This window comes from Anser brachyrhynchus, assembly GCF_964034855.1.
Source record: "Anser brachyrhynchus genome assembly, chromosome: 16".
NCBI lineage: Eukaryota > Metazoa > Chordata > Aves > Anseriformes > Anatidae > Anser > Anser brachyrhynchus.
This window is the reverse complement of record NC_137734.1, coordinates 9,879,135-9,894,069: the sequence shown is the minus strand read 5'-3', so window position 1 is coordinate 9,894,069 and position 14,935 is coordinate 9,879,135. Positions and strand designations below refer to the sequence as shown.

The 14,935-nt window shown below is 36.3% G+C and overlaps 1 protein-coding gene across 10 annotated transcripts in view; it reads left to right on the top strand.

Moving 5' to 3' along the window:
- Nucleotides 1–14,935, top strand: part of NCOA3 (nuclear receptor coactivator 3) — an 85,113-nt gene that overhangs the window by 48,762 nt on the left and 21,416 nt on the right. For 7 of the 10 annotated variants that reach the window (XM_080558299.1, XM_080558301.1, XM_080558294.1 and 4 more), the window contains 2 exons: nucleotides 6,882–6,957; nucleotides 12,419–12,526. In XM_080558299.1, coding sequence (XP_080414425.1) covers nucleotides 12,429–12,526 — 98 coding nt within the window. In that variant the 5' untranslated portion in view covers nucleotides 6,882–6,957; nucleotides 12,419–12,428. Of the gene's footprint in view, nucleotides 1–6,864; nucleotides 6,958–12,418; nucleotides 12,527–14,935 lie in introns of all 10 variants that reach the window. The other 3 variants (XM_080558298.1, XM_080558297.1, XM_080558295.1) reach the window with 2 other exon arrangements.

The window sequence follows — 14,935 nt, the reverse complement described above, 5'->3', positions numbered from 1 at the left end:
AAGAAACATTACTAATAATAGCTGTAGAATATGCAACATATTCATCTGTTCTGAATGCTTTTATGAACATTACTTGCAGGGAGGTTCAAAAGCTGGCATTAAGCTTGGCATCTACTTGACAGAGATCACAAGTCAGAAACTGATAGTGTGCACAGTTAATTTTTGATTCTTTCAAAACCAGTCAGTTTTTCCCTTTGTCTGAAGGTATTTTGGTGTTAGTAGAGATTTTTATCCAAATTTTATTTTGCAGCTGCAAAGTGACTTCTGTCTCTAAATTTCAACTTCCAGTGGACAAGATTTTACAAGGAAATTGCTGATATTTTGCCTAGCTTTTAAGTGCTGCTTTGGAAAATTCTGATTTTGAATTGTTCTCATTCTAAACATATTTTACATAAACTGTGGTCTCTGGAAAATGAGTAAGATTCTGCCATGATAGAGTCTGATTCAATTATATCAATGCCATAGCACTAAGTGAATTAATGCCATTTGTAAGACTGTATTTGTGTTTAAATTGTCTCCAGAATCCAGAAAGCAGTCTGCTTCTTGAGATGCTGGTAAGATAAAATGCAGAACAGAAAAATTGCATGCATATAATGCATAAAAATGTATTCGAACCCAGTCAGAGTCTCAGGAAGGAGAATGAACTTGCTGACGACATGTTCAGAGCTTCAGGAAAGGGAATTGGACTTGCTGATGTCTTGAGGAAAGACCATGTGTATTTAGTGAAACAAACTTGGTTGAGTTGATTACATTTCCTGTTTTCACCAAGAACTTCAGAAGTACACTCTGTTTTTGAAGTGTCACAGTGTATACCTCCCAGAAAATGCTAACCATTGCTACTGAAAACTTGCAGGTTGAGTTCTAATTCTAGTGAAACTGTTTGGGAAGTTGCTTTGTTTCTTTTAAAGGAAAACTAATTTCTTAGTCATTATTAAATTAAGGTAAGAGGTTGTGTATCTTTTTCAGCTCATGCAGGAAAATATCTTTGTCACCCTATTATCTTACAGGAGCTACTGTATTTTGTAAGAAGAAAAAAATGTAGTAATTGGCTAATTTACCTGAGCTTTAATTGGTGTAGTAGTGATAGTAAGGATTTGGGGTTTTTCTCTAAGTATATTAATAAACATGTTTTGCCAAGAGTGCATGGATAAATAAAATTGGACTGTTGTATATGACTTTCAGTGTTTCAAGAATAAGAACAAAAGCATTGGCTAAGCTTTGAAAACTAGGTTTTGTCAGTAGATTGTCCCTAGCCTTGAGTTCTGAAAGATTTGCAAACTTTCTGCTTCAGTGTATAAAAAGAAATTGAGATCAAATGCATTATTTTTTTTTCCTAGTAAACTCAAATTGTATTTTAATGGTTTTATTCAATATTTAAGTGCCTCATCATTTTGCAGTTCTGTCTAGAAATCAGAAAGATGTATCGGTCCATATTAAAATAATGAAAAAATATTGGTATAAAAGCATGTTTTGCATTTGTAAGTAACAAGGTTGGTTAGATGTTTCAAGAGAAGAGAGATGGTTCATATATTAAGAAAAAATACATGCACACACACACAAAGAGAACAAAAGCCTAGAATCAACATCAATTTTCCCCTCCCTCCCAAGTACCCACGAGGCCTATGCTCTGAACAGCTTTGTCTCCTGGTAACTTTGAGGTTTTTTTCTGCTTATGTTCTAGTTTCCATTTTATGATACAGCAGTGCAAAATAAGTGTGTATATAAAGCTTAAATACTATATGGGTGGCCAAATATTTCCGGAGCATAGGAAGATACTTCTGAGCTCTTCAGAATTTAATTTCAGTTAGGCAGAGAAAGACAAAATATTCATTAAAATTCTTTATCTAATATGGAGTGCTTTACATTTTTTTTGACATATTAAGCTTGTGAGGGGAAGAAAAATAATGAACTTTCTATCCTGTTTAGATACAGTTTTAGATAGTTGTATCAAAGCAAATATCTCACCCTTGTAGACTGTGTCAGTCTTTACCACTACTACTCCAGTTGAAGTCACGTATTGGTGAGGCATGAAACAAGCTTTCATCAGGTGAGTTAATACATTCACTTGAAAACATAAAAGTTAGAGTTGGTTAAAAATAAATTATGTTTTTAGATTTATATGTTCCAACTCATATCTTCATGTTCTAAGGCTCTTAATGTCTATTTCTAATTTACAGAGATTTTGTAGCTTGGATTAGTAATCCTAATTTAAATAATTTAGGAATGTATACTTCCCTTTTAACAAATTATGTGAATTAATTCAAATTTAATTCCAAGTTAAGCTGACATCATAATATGTAGACATGCGTTATACAGCTTACATTCTTCTTAGTAACCTGTGGATTATATCATGTCTCATGGCATGGAGTCACTTATGAATTAAGTGTGTGTAAAGCTGGAAAGTGACTCTCCCTTGGTATTCTCTTGTGAGCCCTGGCAAGGGCATTTTGTCTTGTAAATGGAGAACTTCATTAAAATTCTTCTCTCTCTTTTTTTAAAGAATTTTACTGCTGTTATCAGCAGTAAAGAGAATAGTGCACTGGTCACAGCACAAGCTCTTTCCATAGCACCCACTGTTTTGGCAAGAATGATGGGGAGAAGTGTTTTCCACTTTTAGAACGTCAGTAAATATTAATGTAAAACTCAAGCAGACCATATATATTTCAGTCAGCCAATGACTTGCCTGAGTTTCTTCTATTAAAGCGTCTGGATGTACAGAAAAGAATGGTGGCGGTGTGGTTTCTTACCAGTTATGTAGTTATCACATCTCATTATAGTAGCCCATATATCACATCCTGTCTCTTTGGTGGTATTTGAGCTTAGGATTCTTTCTTTAGATATATTTATAGCATTTTAATTTTTTTTTTTAAATGTTAACTAAGTCTTCCAGATACAAGTTGGTAAGGACGTACCTATGTTAAAAACATTCTAAACCTGAGATGCCAGCAGCTATACCGACAGCCCAAACGACCACATACGGTACAGGGGCTTGGACATTAGTTGAAATGAAAGGCTCCCTTCAGCATCTTTCAGCCTCCTGTTGCCAGTGTCATACAAGTACCTGATGTGGCTGCGTCATGTCCAACTGCCTTTTACTTAAAAGAGCTCTATCCCGATGAGAACAGCTAGCTAAGTGTAAGTTCAATACCTGTTTGCAGCTGGGTTATGAGGACAACGTTTGTTACGACTGCAGAAAGTGGCTCACATGTCTTTGGGTCACAGGTGAGCTGCTTTAACCACTGTAGCACAGTGCCGAAGCTGACAGGTGAGACATTTTGCCAAGTATTCTGCAGCGTGTGGTCAAGGCAGAGGGATAAAGACTAGCCTTTTTTCGTGACAGTGAGTTCACTGGGACCCCTGTTTTTCTTCCATTTTGTTATGACGGAATCTGAAATCTATTGCAGTGGCTAGCAAACAGGGACATATAGGAAACAAATTAACAAGTAATGACATTCCAAAAATAGAGCACACACATTATTTATCAGAGGAACAGGAGAAGTACCAGGAGTGTGCTCCACCTCTGCCAATCCTTTAACTGAAAGTGCCCTGTCATTTTAATATATGCAAAGAGAACAAGGCTCGAGTTAATTGTCATGTCTGAAAAAAAGAGGCAAAGTGCACAGCGCTTACTAAACACAGCAGGGAAATTGGTAAATGAAACCTGACAAGGCCTGAAAAATTATAGTCTCCCTAAGATGGAACGTATAATATAAAAAGGATGTGTGCTGAGTTAAGATTGTTTAACATGTTGCAACAAGGTGTGCTTCATTGACTGCCAGATTACAGATAGCACCTTTTATTTTTTTTAAATGACAGCCCTGATTCAGTGAAGTCTGTGTCTGAGTCAGTTATTTGTTATCTAGAAAATAGAGGCTGAGAGGGTGGGAGAAAAGGGGAGTGGAGAATGATGAAATCCATATGTTTTGGAATAGTATTTTATCATCGGTTATTGTACTGAGGAAAGTGCTAGATTTGGATAATGATGTATCAATACAATTAACAAAGTAATTTGCTTTTTCCTTCATAATGTGTGCATAGCTGCTTTAGTCTTAAAGTATAGGTGAAGACTTAAAAGATAGGTGAAGCACAAAATAATTACAGCACACTAAAAGCTCCACATTAACTCTGTACTTCAGTCTCGTTATCTGTTTCTGTAGTTAGTTACACTGTGCTGTCGGTTCACAAAGCTGTGGTTAAGGTTCAGTGGTATTTTTTCCGTCTGCTTCTTTTCCCCCCCAAGAGGTTAAAAAAGACGTTGCTTTAACGTACTGTAGTCTACAGGATAGTGTGTTATATTTGATTTCCTTTTTAAACAGGCATATGAATTATCTGTGAAACATTTAAGGAGGACCGAAGATGTAATCCTCTTTAGATCTTTCTAAAGGTAGCCATTGTGTTTACCTCATCTGGCACATTTGGCTATGAATGTGTCCTACTGTTGCTAGCTGTGCCACATACAATGATATGGTTTATCACCTGTCCATTCCATCCAAAGTCTAATGTAATATTTCTGTGATGTTTTTTAAAAATCGGATTGAAAACTCAACCAATTTTAGACTTAGATTTTATATCTGTGCTATGTTGAATGCCTAATTTCTATATGGTGTAAACTGAGTATCTCTGTAGCTCATCCTGAAAGTGGGGAAGGCAGCTGAAGGTCAGTACATCAAGCTCATTGACATCAAAATACACCAAACAATGGCTTTGTTTGAACAGTCTTGATTTTGGTTGAACTGTTTCTAGGCAGGAAACAGTATGCTCACGTGTGGAAAGTGGTACCAGCGCAGGGAGAGCTGATGGAGAAGCAACTGCACAGCCCAAATGCCAGGCACTGTAGAGTAGCACTGGCTTTGAGACTGGCAATTGCTTGGTGCACTACTGTGCTTTGGTATAGACACTCTGGGATCCCAAACTAATTCGGGTGAAGGAGAACAGAAAGCAGCGTTGACATAAAATATTCTTTATATTTAAATTGTCATGAAGTTGGCTGTGATCTCATTACTCAGATGAGGAAGCAGTGGTTTTAGAGAAGGGACAGGGAATACTACTCTAGATGCTCTTGTAAATCCTTTAAGGGCCTTCCTGTGGGATTATTCAGGAGGTTTCTTTACAGTTACTTTATTGCAGTACTACTTTTAGAATTTCGATTCCATCTTCTCTTTAAACAGCTCAGATTACTTATATCTATAGAAGGAATATTTATGTGAGAGGAATAGAGAAGGAATATTCTAAAACTCATTTAAATAGTATTAAGATTTTTGTGGGGTTTTCAACTTCATGCTTTCTCAGGGTTCCTCTCTTTCCACTTGCAGTTCCAGTCATACAGAATCCTTTAGGTATATACTGGTGGGTCTTGATTCTCCTTCACACTTCTTCGAGTGATTTAGCACTATCAGATTCTCCTGCATAGTTCAGCTTCCCAGTGAGACTCCTGTTTGTGATGTTGAACTACCTCCATTCTTGCACAGGCGTATGCATCAGTTTATCAAGCTGCTCTAAAAATCTGAGAAGAAAAAGCTTCACATCACACTGAACAGTGAATATAATTTATGCTACCTTTTTCCTTTGTAAATCCTGTGCAGTAGAGATATCAGCAAATAGCCTTTGCTGGGTATAAGACATCCCAGGAAGCTAGGTGGCAAGCTGTAACTGAGTGCAGTATAGGACTGGTTTAGCATTTTTATGGAAATGAACAGCTGAAGGAGTTAATTTTCCATCATGTCCAAACAAATGTTTCTGATACTGCATCTTAGGATTTCTTTTGATTTTTCTTCTTTCTGTGTGTGCTTTTGTTCTGGTTTGCATGATTAGCAGAGGTTGATTTAGCATAAAATGGTGTTATAGAAGTCTTTAATTAGCAGACAATTTACTCTTGATGCTTACTCTTATGTGACCACATTGTCAATCAACCTTCTAATTGGCAATTCCAGTTCATACAAATAAAGCTACAATCAGTATTGTCAAAGGGATGGTTAAAACAGCAGATGAATGTGAATGCAACCAGTTGATATGAAAAGCTTCAGTTTAATCTCTTAAGAAATGAGCTACTTGAATAGAACTCCTTTACCTGCCTACTGGTGATTACCTATTAAGTAGTCTGGGTAGAAGTATCGATTTTGAAACTCTTGATTTTGGATAGGACTGTGGTGTGTGCTTACATGTGAATGTCTCATAAATATTTCCCAAGAGCAATTTATTTTTCTAATTAGCTTGAACAGCCTCTGCTTTACATAGTGCTTTAAGCAGTTTTCAGTAAATCAATTCAATCACGCAGCTGTTGTTTGAAACTTTTCCTAAGTTACCGTAATTCTCTGTAGAGACCCAGAATCTCACTAATTAGTACACTTAATCGTACCTTGTATAAAATGCATGATAATATGGATTACTCATTCCTAGAATTTCATAGAAAAACAGGGTAACAGAAAACCAAATGTTTGTAGCTCCGAAAACAGTTTGCTATTCTCATGTAACAGTTAGTGCAAAGCAGTGTGTACAAGCTGACGTAGAGTGGCTAAGCGCTTAGTTTTGTACTTGCCAATCATAACTTTACAAAATAATTAATTTAGATTTTAAAGTTACTAAGATCAAACATCTACTTTTTTTTTCCTCCTAAAGGAAAAAAAATGCATTTAAAATAAATATTTTCAGTTCTTTTATGAAAGAAAATCTATCATACTAGCGGCATTTGTGATGCTGAGATTCAGATTTTTTGTTTTTTTTTAGAATACAGCAAAAATGACAGTTACAGTTAGTACAATTGAGTTATAAACTTTCACATTAAAATATCTGAATAAGGTTTACTTTTTTTAAGATTATTAATGTTAGATGAAATATTGAAAAGTAAACACTTTTTTCCATGTACAGCCTTTTTTGTTTTTCAGGATGTGACTTAAAATGACTTCTGATTCTGAAGGTCCTATGAAAAATATGCTGTGCTTGAATGTTTGCTAAGGACATGTAAGTGACCCATTTTATACTTGGACTATATGTACCTGAATAGTTATTTCCGTATCATTTTTAAAGCTGCGTATTATACATGTAAGTATATAAGAAGCATGGGGAGAGAAGGAGGGAAGAGAGAGGAGGAGAGGGAAAGAGAGCGAGAGAACCAAAGCCTTACAGCAATATTGACATAAAGAGAGTTTTTCAAGTTTGCTTTTTTGTGGACTCCTATCCTTGTAAATGGGAACGTCAGTTGTTTCTGTGGTCAGTCTTACAACAAAAGAAACTTTGGCTGGTTTGAATAATATTTTGAATCAGAAAATTATTTTTTGAATAATATTTTGAATCAGAATTTATCACTGGAAAGCTATCATGCTTTTTATATATATGCTTTTAAGGAAAAAAATATATTTTTTTCTTAAGAATGAGGAGCTGCTGAAGAGAATGTCTTTCGTTTTATTTACATAAAGTTAAATTTAATGATATAGGACTTTCCTTAGCATAAACCAGTTTATTACAGTTTGCATCTTAAGATAAGTTTTCTGAATTATGTCTTGGTTTTTAGAAAGGAAGATTGTATTTAATACTTTAAAATTATGTACAATTAAAGAAACTCCAGGCCATCTTCATGATTCATTGAAAAGGACTGGTTTGATTTAATTTTTCATAATTGGCAAATACTGGGGAATGCAAAGAGCCAGTTTATGCTTTTTCCCTAGTGAATTCTTCAAACGAGAAGTCAGCTCAGACATAAGAGCTTCCAAATGTGCTATATGCCACAAATACATATATTTACTATAGCAAAACGTTGATGGTTTAATGGGACTAAAAGAGTGCTAAAAGAGTTTATGCACTTAATACAATTTTATCTTGTGTGTATGTGTGTATGGTCAACTATTTCAACTAAACAAATACAAAACCTAAATCTGAAGTGCATACTTGTCTATATTTTTTGGCTTCTGGTAGGACAGAAGTTTCCCAATTGCCATAACCTTTTTGGTAAATAAGTCTTTAACCGACTGAGAACACCGGCATAAGAAAGAACGTAAGGGAAGTAGCACTTGAAGGAAACGAGCACACTGAAAGACAACATAGCAGAAATTAAGGTTCTAAGTTAGGAGCATTCCAGTTTATGTGAGAGTGAGGGGAGTAAGACCAGGGAAGAAATGATCATATCAGGCTGAAAACTTTCTGCTTAGTGTACTCAGTACTTCTTAATGTGCTTTTGAGTTGAATGCTCTCTAATAAATGGCTTTAGGAACTTTCTCAATTTCAAACATCTTATTGTTGACATGATTACTGTTTTTTGGTGGACCAGGACACAATTTTAGAAGAATTTTTTAGCCTGTCTAAATATTGAAACTGGCAGGTTGAAAAGAGCTAGTCTTCTAAACGCTGATGATTTCTTTAAATTGTCAGTTTGTTTTTTGAAATTTGTACATATATTGTTGAAATGGATGGACTGTTAATTACTAGAACTTGTTTTATGTCATGTGCAAAACAATAGTGCTTTTTTTTAACAGTCCATTTATGATTTTCACTGAAAAATTAATAGACCTACCATGTGAAAAGTATAATGCAAGGGCAGAGACATATGCACCTCATTAAAAGGGACAAATGCTTTTTTCAAGACACTTATTGATAAGCAAAAAGTTCTTTGTTATTTTTTGTTTTCTTCATTCCCCATTTTGATGAGTGAGAAAAAACATGGAAAATTTAAGATTATGTTGGAAAAGGTAAATCTAGTGGTATTGCAAAAACAATTCTAGGATTTAATATTTTTAAATAGTCATGAAAGTTTGGAACATTTTCTCCAAATGTTGCTGCCTCTGGTTCCAATCCACTGGTGGATATAGGAACATTAGTATATAGTAGTTCATTACTGCTGCAGCTGAAGGAATTAATGTCTTTCTCTTTGAAGACATTAAACCATCTCTTATAACATCTTGTCTTTTCTCAAATTTAAGTATAAACTTTCGACTGCTCTGGTCATATTTCCTTCCATCCAATTTTAACGTTGTCTATTTCATACAAATATAGATCTTTCTAAATTGTTTGGTGAGAGCAAGTGCTGTGTTTTCCCAAATAATTGGAAGATAATATTGGACAGAACAAGGTGTGGCTTATTATGAACTGTACTGAATAGCAAAATAGAGTATAGCTTTTATTTTACTAAGTGTTTCATGGGAATGACAAAGGATTCCAATGCAGTGTAGTAATTTTCTGGTTCTAATAACATCAGACTAGCAAACATTTGAAAGTTATTGTATACATACGAATTATTGGTATACCAATATTGGTATACATGGAATTATTAAGTATACCTGACTTTAAAATTAGGCAGTCCCAAGTAATTCTATATACAAATTATATAAATTAGGGACAGATAAATTTTAGAAAAATCTAGTTGTTTGTGATAGAATAGAATTTATATTCAGCATCCCTTCATCCTTACATGTAATCAATTTGCTGTACCTTTTTGCATTTTAAGCACAAACGTGCATATACTGTTAGTTAACCTTTTATGCATGAGGTTTGCCATCCACTTTTTGAGTTTGTACCTGTAACTTCAAAGAAAGACAGCAAAACAGTTGTCAGATTTTTTATGAGTCATTATTGTCACGTCTATCTTTCAGTTGTTCTGAGTAAGAACAATAATATATGATGAAAGATTATAATTCCTGTGCTTTGGGTAACTTATACTTATCTAAAGTTTCTTACACTTTCCATGGTTTACGTAGTAACTGAGCTATTTATTGTGTCAAATTAAGCTAGCTTATAAATATCTTTTCATTAAGCAAATAAGAATTTCATTGTGCAATTCTTTTCTAACAAAAAATGCTTTCCTTAAGTCAGATTGTGCAATATAAGCAGTAGAGTCTTTCTAGCACCATCTTTCTAGCTTGCATTACAGATGCAAGAGCCAGAAATTGTGCTTTGAATTTAGCTCAGAAAATAGGTTTACGAAGGTGGTTGTATTAAACTTCTTTTACTTCAGTGGTAAAAATGCACTGACTTTTGAAAACTGTTTCAGAGCTGTCTTCTAAACATAATGAGTAGCATAAAAAAAAAATAAAAAATCCCCCTGTCCCCCAAATAGATTTGTTTTTCAAAAAACTCTTTAGCCCGTCAGAAATTACAGGTTCCTATTCAATAGATAAACGTAACATCTGGTATCTTTTAACTGGTGATTTATTTCATTATTAACTCACTCAATAATAGCTTCTTTTGCTAAGATGTCCTGTAGCAGAAAGATTAGTTTGACTATTAACAGTTTGTACTGTAAATCCACGCGTATTGGAAAGCAGCTGCTAGAGTTTCCTTAGCTAAGCAGTTGTTGTAGATGTTATGTACCTTCTCAGGAATACCTTTGGAAAGGTATTCTTAGGGAAAGGAAAAGGCATGGGCAGGGCACTCTGCAGCTCCAGGCTGGAAGAACTACTGCAAGCTACTTGGGTATAACAGTAAGGAAATGAGCTACACCACTTACCAAGTTTTTCCTTCCTTCTTCAAGCTTTTATTTGTAGGCACTTAATGTTTTTCTTAAATACAAGTGCTGTGACGTGTATCATGTTTCTGAGACAAAACATAGTAACTTTGTTTTCTATTTAATCCTATGCTGAGTTCAATACCTGTCAATACAGGTAGATGCCAAACCAGAAATGGCATTTCCGTTCTAAGTCACTTAATGCAACCCAAATTACGTTCCATTGAAATGCCAAAAATCAAGCTATCTGAGCTCGATTTTTTCAATATTTAATACAGTTTCAATCTTTCTTCCTCTTAAATAGAAGCATTTGCTCTTGGCTTCAGACATACTTGCTGTGCCCACACCCTTCCTGAGCCATCCTCAAATCTTATTATAGCTTAAGCTCATCCTCTCTCTCGCCACAATAGCTCTTCGTGTTGCAGCATCACACTTTGCCCAGGAATGCAGCTGCGAGAGGGGAGAAGCACCGATCCTGATCCTGGGGTGTGTGTGTGTCACCTGCGGCCTGAGCGTGTGCTCCGCAGGCGTAAGACCCTGTGAGTCTGTTCCCCTGAGCTTCAGAGAATCGGCCGCTTTTTGCGTGATCGTAGCTTGTTTTTATAATTTGGTTTTGAAACTACTTGTTCAGCTGAGCAGCTTTTCGTTCAAGCTGCTTAATTGAAGAAAATACCGTTCTTGCTGCCATTTGGCAATATACTGTCATCTAGTGGTGTAACTGTGTACCTGCAGCCTCAAGCAAGGTGGGCTGCTATTTTCCCTGTGTTCAGGAATTTTTACCCTGGAGAAATACCTGACTGAATAACAGTCTTCAGGCTTGCCGTTCCATCTACCCTGTCTTATCCATCCTGGTTTTGCGTCAGAGAGTTAGCTGTTACACCAGCTTCGTACCTGTGCAGTCCTGGCTATAGTTGTGGAGTTAGGCATCTTGTGTAATAGTTTGTTTCAAATGCAAGATTATACTTTACTGTTATTTTGAATTTTCCTGTGATTTACAAAGTATGTTATCCTTTCCTGTCCTATTGCATATCACTTGGAATGAGACTTGGTTATCAATATGACTTTATGTTAAGCATCATGACATTTGCTTAGCTGTAAAGAGAACTTGTGCTTTAAATGTATGCCAGTTTATTTCTGAACTATGCACATCTGCAAGAGTAATCCAGTGTTTCCTCCTCAGTGCAGTCAGCAATCCTCTGTCCTTTTTAGTCTCCAAAGGTTGGTACTGCTGTAGGAAGAATGTCCCCAATTCTCTGTCCATAGCTGACATACAGTGATAACAGTATCAAATGCTGCAAGCAACCCCTCTGCTGCTTCACACAAATATGTGCTTGTGGGTCTTTCCCTTTGTTTGCTCCTCTTAGGTAGTAGTACTTTTTGCCACAAAAAGCTGGTAAGCGAAAACCAAATTAGTACATCAGAAGCAATGCAGACACCTCTCTTTTTTCTTTAGATGACTTGTCCTGAAAGCACTTTGTTTACTAGATGTCTTTTTAAGGCTATATGGCATTTAAATTCCTTTATTGTTTTATTTGCAAAGAAACCTATTTCTTTTCAAGTTTCCTAGTGTATATTAAAACACTGAGAATCTTACTATTTTCAGCCAAATTGGAGCTATACGGTCATTCCTGTTCTATGGTGCAAAGCTTTAAACGTCTCTGAAAATGGGGAAAAATTATTTCAGCATATATAGAATACAGATTACTCACACTGTAATTTATACTATGAAATTAAATGCATTTTTTTACATTTATTTTTGCTGACATTGATGCAAAGTTCACCAAAATATATGTTTACAAAAATAGGTTTAAAAAAATGTAACCAGATGTATTTTTAATATTAAAACGGTAGATGGATTTTCAGTTATAAATAAATAAATGAAGACTCAGTTCTATAAATAAAAATAAATGAGTTATCTGGGTAAATTCTCTACATTTTAGACTTTTATTTTGAGAGGTTCATTCACAATTCTTATTTTATTGCTTTTAGTTGCTGATGTATGGTCAGGATGAGTGGATTAGGAGAAAACTCCTTGGATAGCTTGACCAATGAGTCAAGGAAGCGCAAGCCATTGCCTTGTGATACCCCAGGTGCAAGGTAGGTGTATAGAGACTTCTCCGCTTCTTTTGCTACGTGTTTGGTTTTTTTACTATTTTTCAAGTTTTCATTGCACTTTTGAGTATGTTTAAACTAAGCATTGTGTTCAGTTGAAAAATTCTTAGGGCATTTTTTGTTTTGAAGATGCACAGCTTTACTATTATGTGTAGATCTGCCAAAGCTTACGAACTACACTCGGTAGTCTCTTGCTAAATCTTATTGGAGTGGATGTTTAAGGAGTCACTGTTTGAAGCTGTGATTGCAAGACAAAAGAAGAAAAACTGGTTGCTTCAAAGAAATTACAGAGGCAGCATCTTATATCTGGTAATTGATTTGCAGGCCTCATTTCAGATGGTTATGGTTACTACAGAATACTGCAATAGAGTGAGCACTTTTTTGACGTGCATTTCTCCAGACTAGTTCTTTGCAACCTTGTCTTGAATTTTGTTATTCCATGCTGTCTTCCTGCCTCTCATTCAAACCTGTCAGAGATTCAGTTGTCTGAGGGATTTAGTTTTCTGTCTCAGACCTCCTTACTTTCTGCCACACACTAATGGTTCTGTGCTATACTTTCATGTTCTTGTTCCCACACAGTAAAACCTTTTCAAAATGTCTCCAGTTTCACCAAAATACCAGGCGTCATGTGTACTCTTATTTCTCCCTTTTACACACTTCCCCACTGTCCCTTGCTAATTTCCTCCATCATGTAAGAAATTGCCTATGAGATCCTCAGATCCTTGCACCATATCCCAGAGTTTCTTTGGGAGTGTCCTCCACATAGTCCCTTGGGAGGTGGTTCTGACAGGTAGAGTCCTGGAAGGCTGGACCTTCTTTAAGAATGAAATCTGAAAGGCACAGGAGCAGGCTGTCCCAATGCAGTGAAAGTTGAGGGGAGAAGACCAGCCTAGCTGAACAGAGATTTACAGGAACTCAGGAAGAAAAAGAGAGTTTATGAACTCTGGAAGAAGGGACGGGCAACTCAGGAGGACTGTAGAGCTATTGTGAAGTTGTGCAGGGAGAAAACCAGAAGGGCCAAAGCCTAACTGGAACTCAGTTTGACTAATTTAGTAACGGACAATAAAAATGCTGTTATAATTATTATCAACAACAGAAGGAGGATTATGCAGGTCATACCAACCCCATGCAGTGGTACAGGCTTTGGGAGGAGTGGCTCGAAAGTTACCCAGAAGAGAAGGACCCAGGGGTGCTGAGCAGTGTGCCAAGGTGGCCAAGGCCAATGGCATCCTGGCCTGCATCAGAACTTGTGTAGCCAGCAGGACCAGGGAAGTGACCGTCCTCTTGTACGTGGTGCTTGTGAGACCGCACCTCAAACATTGTGTTCAGTTTTGGGCCCCTCACTACAAGAAGGACATTGAGTTGCTTGAGTGTGTAGAGAGAAGAGCAATGAAGCTGGTGAAGGCACTGGAAGACAAGATTGAGGCGGAGTGGCTGAGGGAACTGGGGTTATTCAGTGTGGAGAAGAGGAGGCTTAGGGGAGACCTCACTGTTCTCTACAATTACCTGCGCAGAGGTTGCAGAGAGGATGGTGTCCGTCTCTTTTCTCGGGTGACAAGTGATAGGACATGAGGAAATGGCCTCAAGATGCACATGGGAGGTTTAGTTCAGATATTATGAAGAATTTCTTCATGGAGAGGGGTGGTGAGGCATCGGAATGGGCTGCCCAGAGAAGTGGTGGAGTCCCTATCCCTGGAGGTATTTAAGAGACATGTGGATGTGTTTAAGTGATGGGATTCAGTAGGTCAGATTGACAGCTGGACTTGGTGGTCTTGCAGGTCTTTTCCAACCTAGGTGATTCTATCATTCTCAAAGATTTTTCATTGTCTTTTGATTCCCTCAGTGTGTCCATTCTTGCCCCCTTTCCTTTCTCCTGAATACCTCTTCCTACTCTCAGGATGCTCTGGGTATGCCACAGTCCTTCTTGTTGATTTAGCTTATAGACCATATCTTTACTCAGCAAAGCTTTACTTTTTCCTGTTAAACTATGCAGGAAAAGAAATTTCAGAGAGAGACTTTATCTCTCAACATTAGGTTGTCTGGGATTCTGATTTTCTTGGAAACTGAGATGACTTTTTCTTTTTTTCCCCAATGCCTAGAAATTTATTTTAGGTATCACCTTTCATAGTCATCTCATTACAAGCAATTTGAGAAGATTTTATAAAATGCTAAATTCCTTTTTATAACTTATAAACAAATCTAAAGTAACTTAAGATTAAAATAGGAATGTTACAGTTTTATAATAGGCGGTTACTATTTTCATTGTTTGACAATAGCATATCACAGAAGGATTTTTTTGGATGAATAACCTCATGTCCTCTTAAGATAAATTGCTACTTAAGATTATTAAGAAAACAAAAAAGCAACAAAACAAACAGCAACAGAACAAAACAT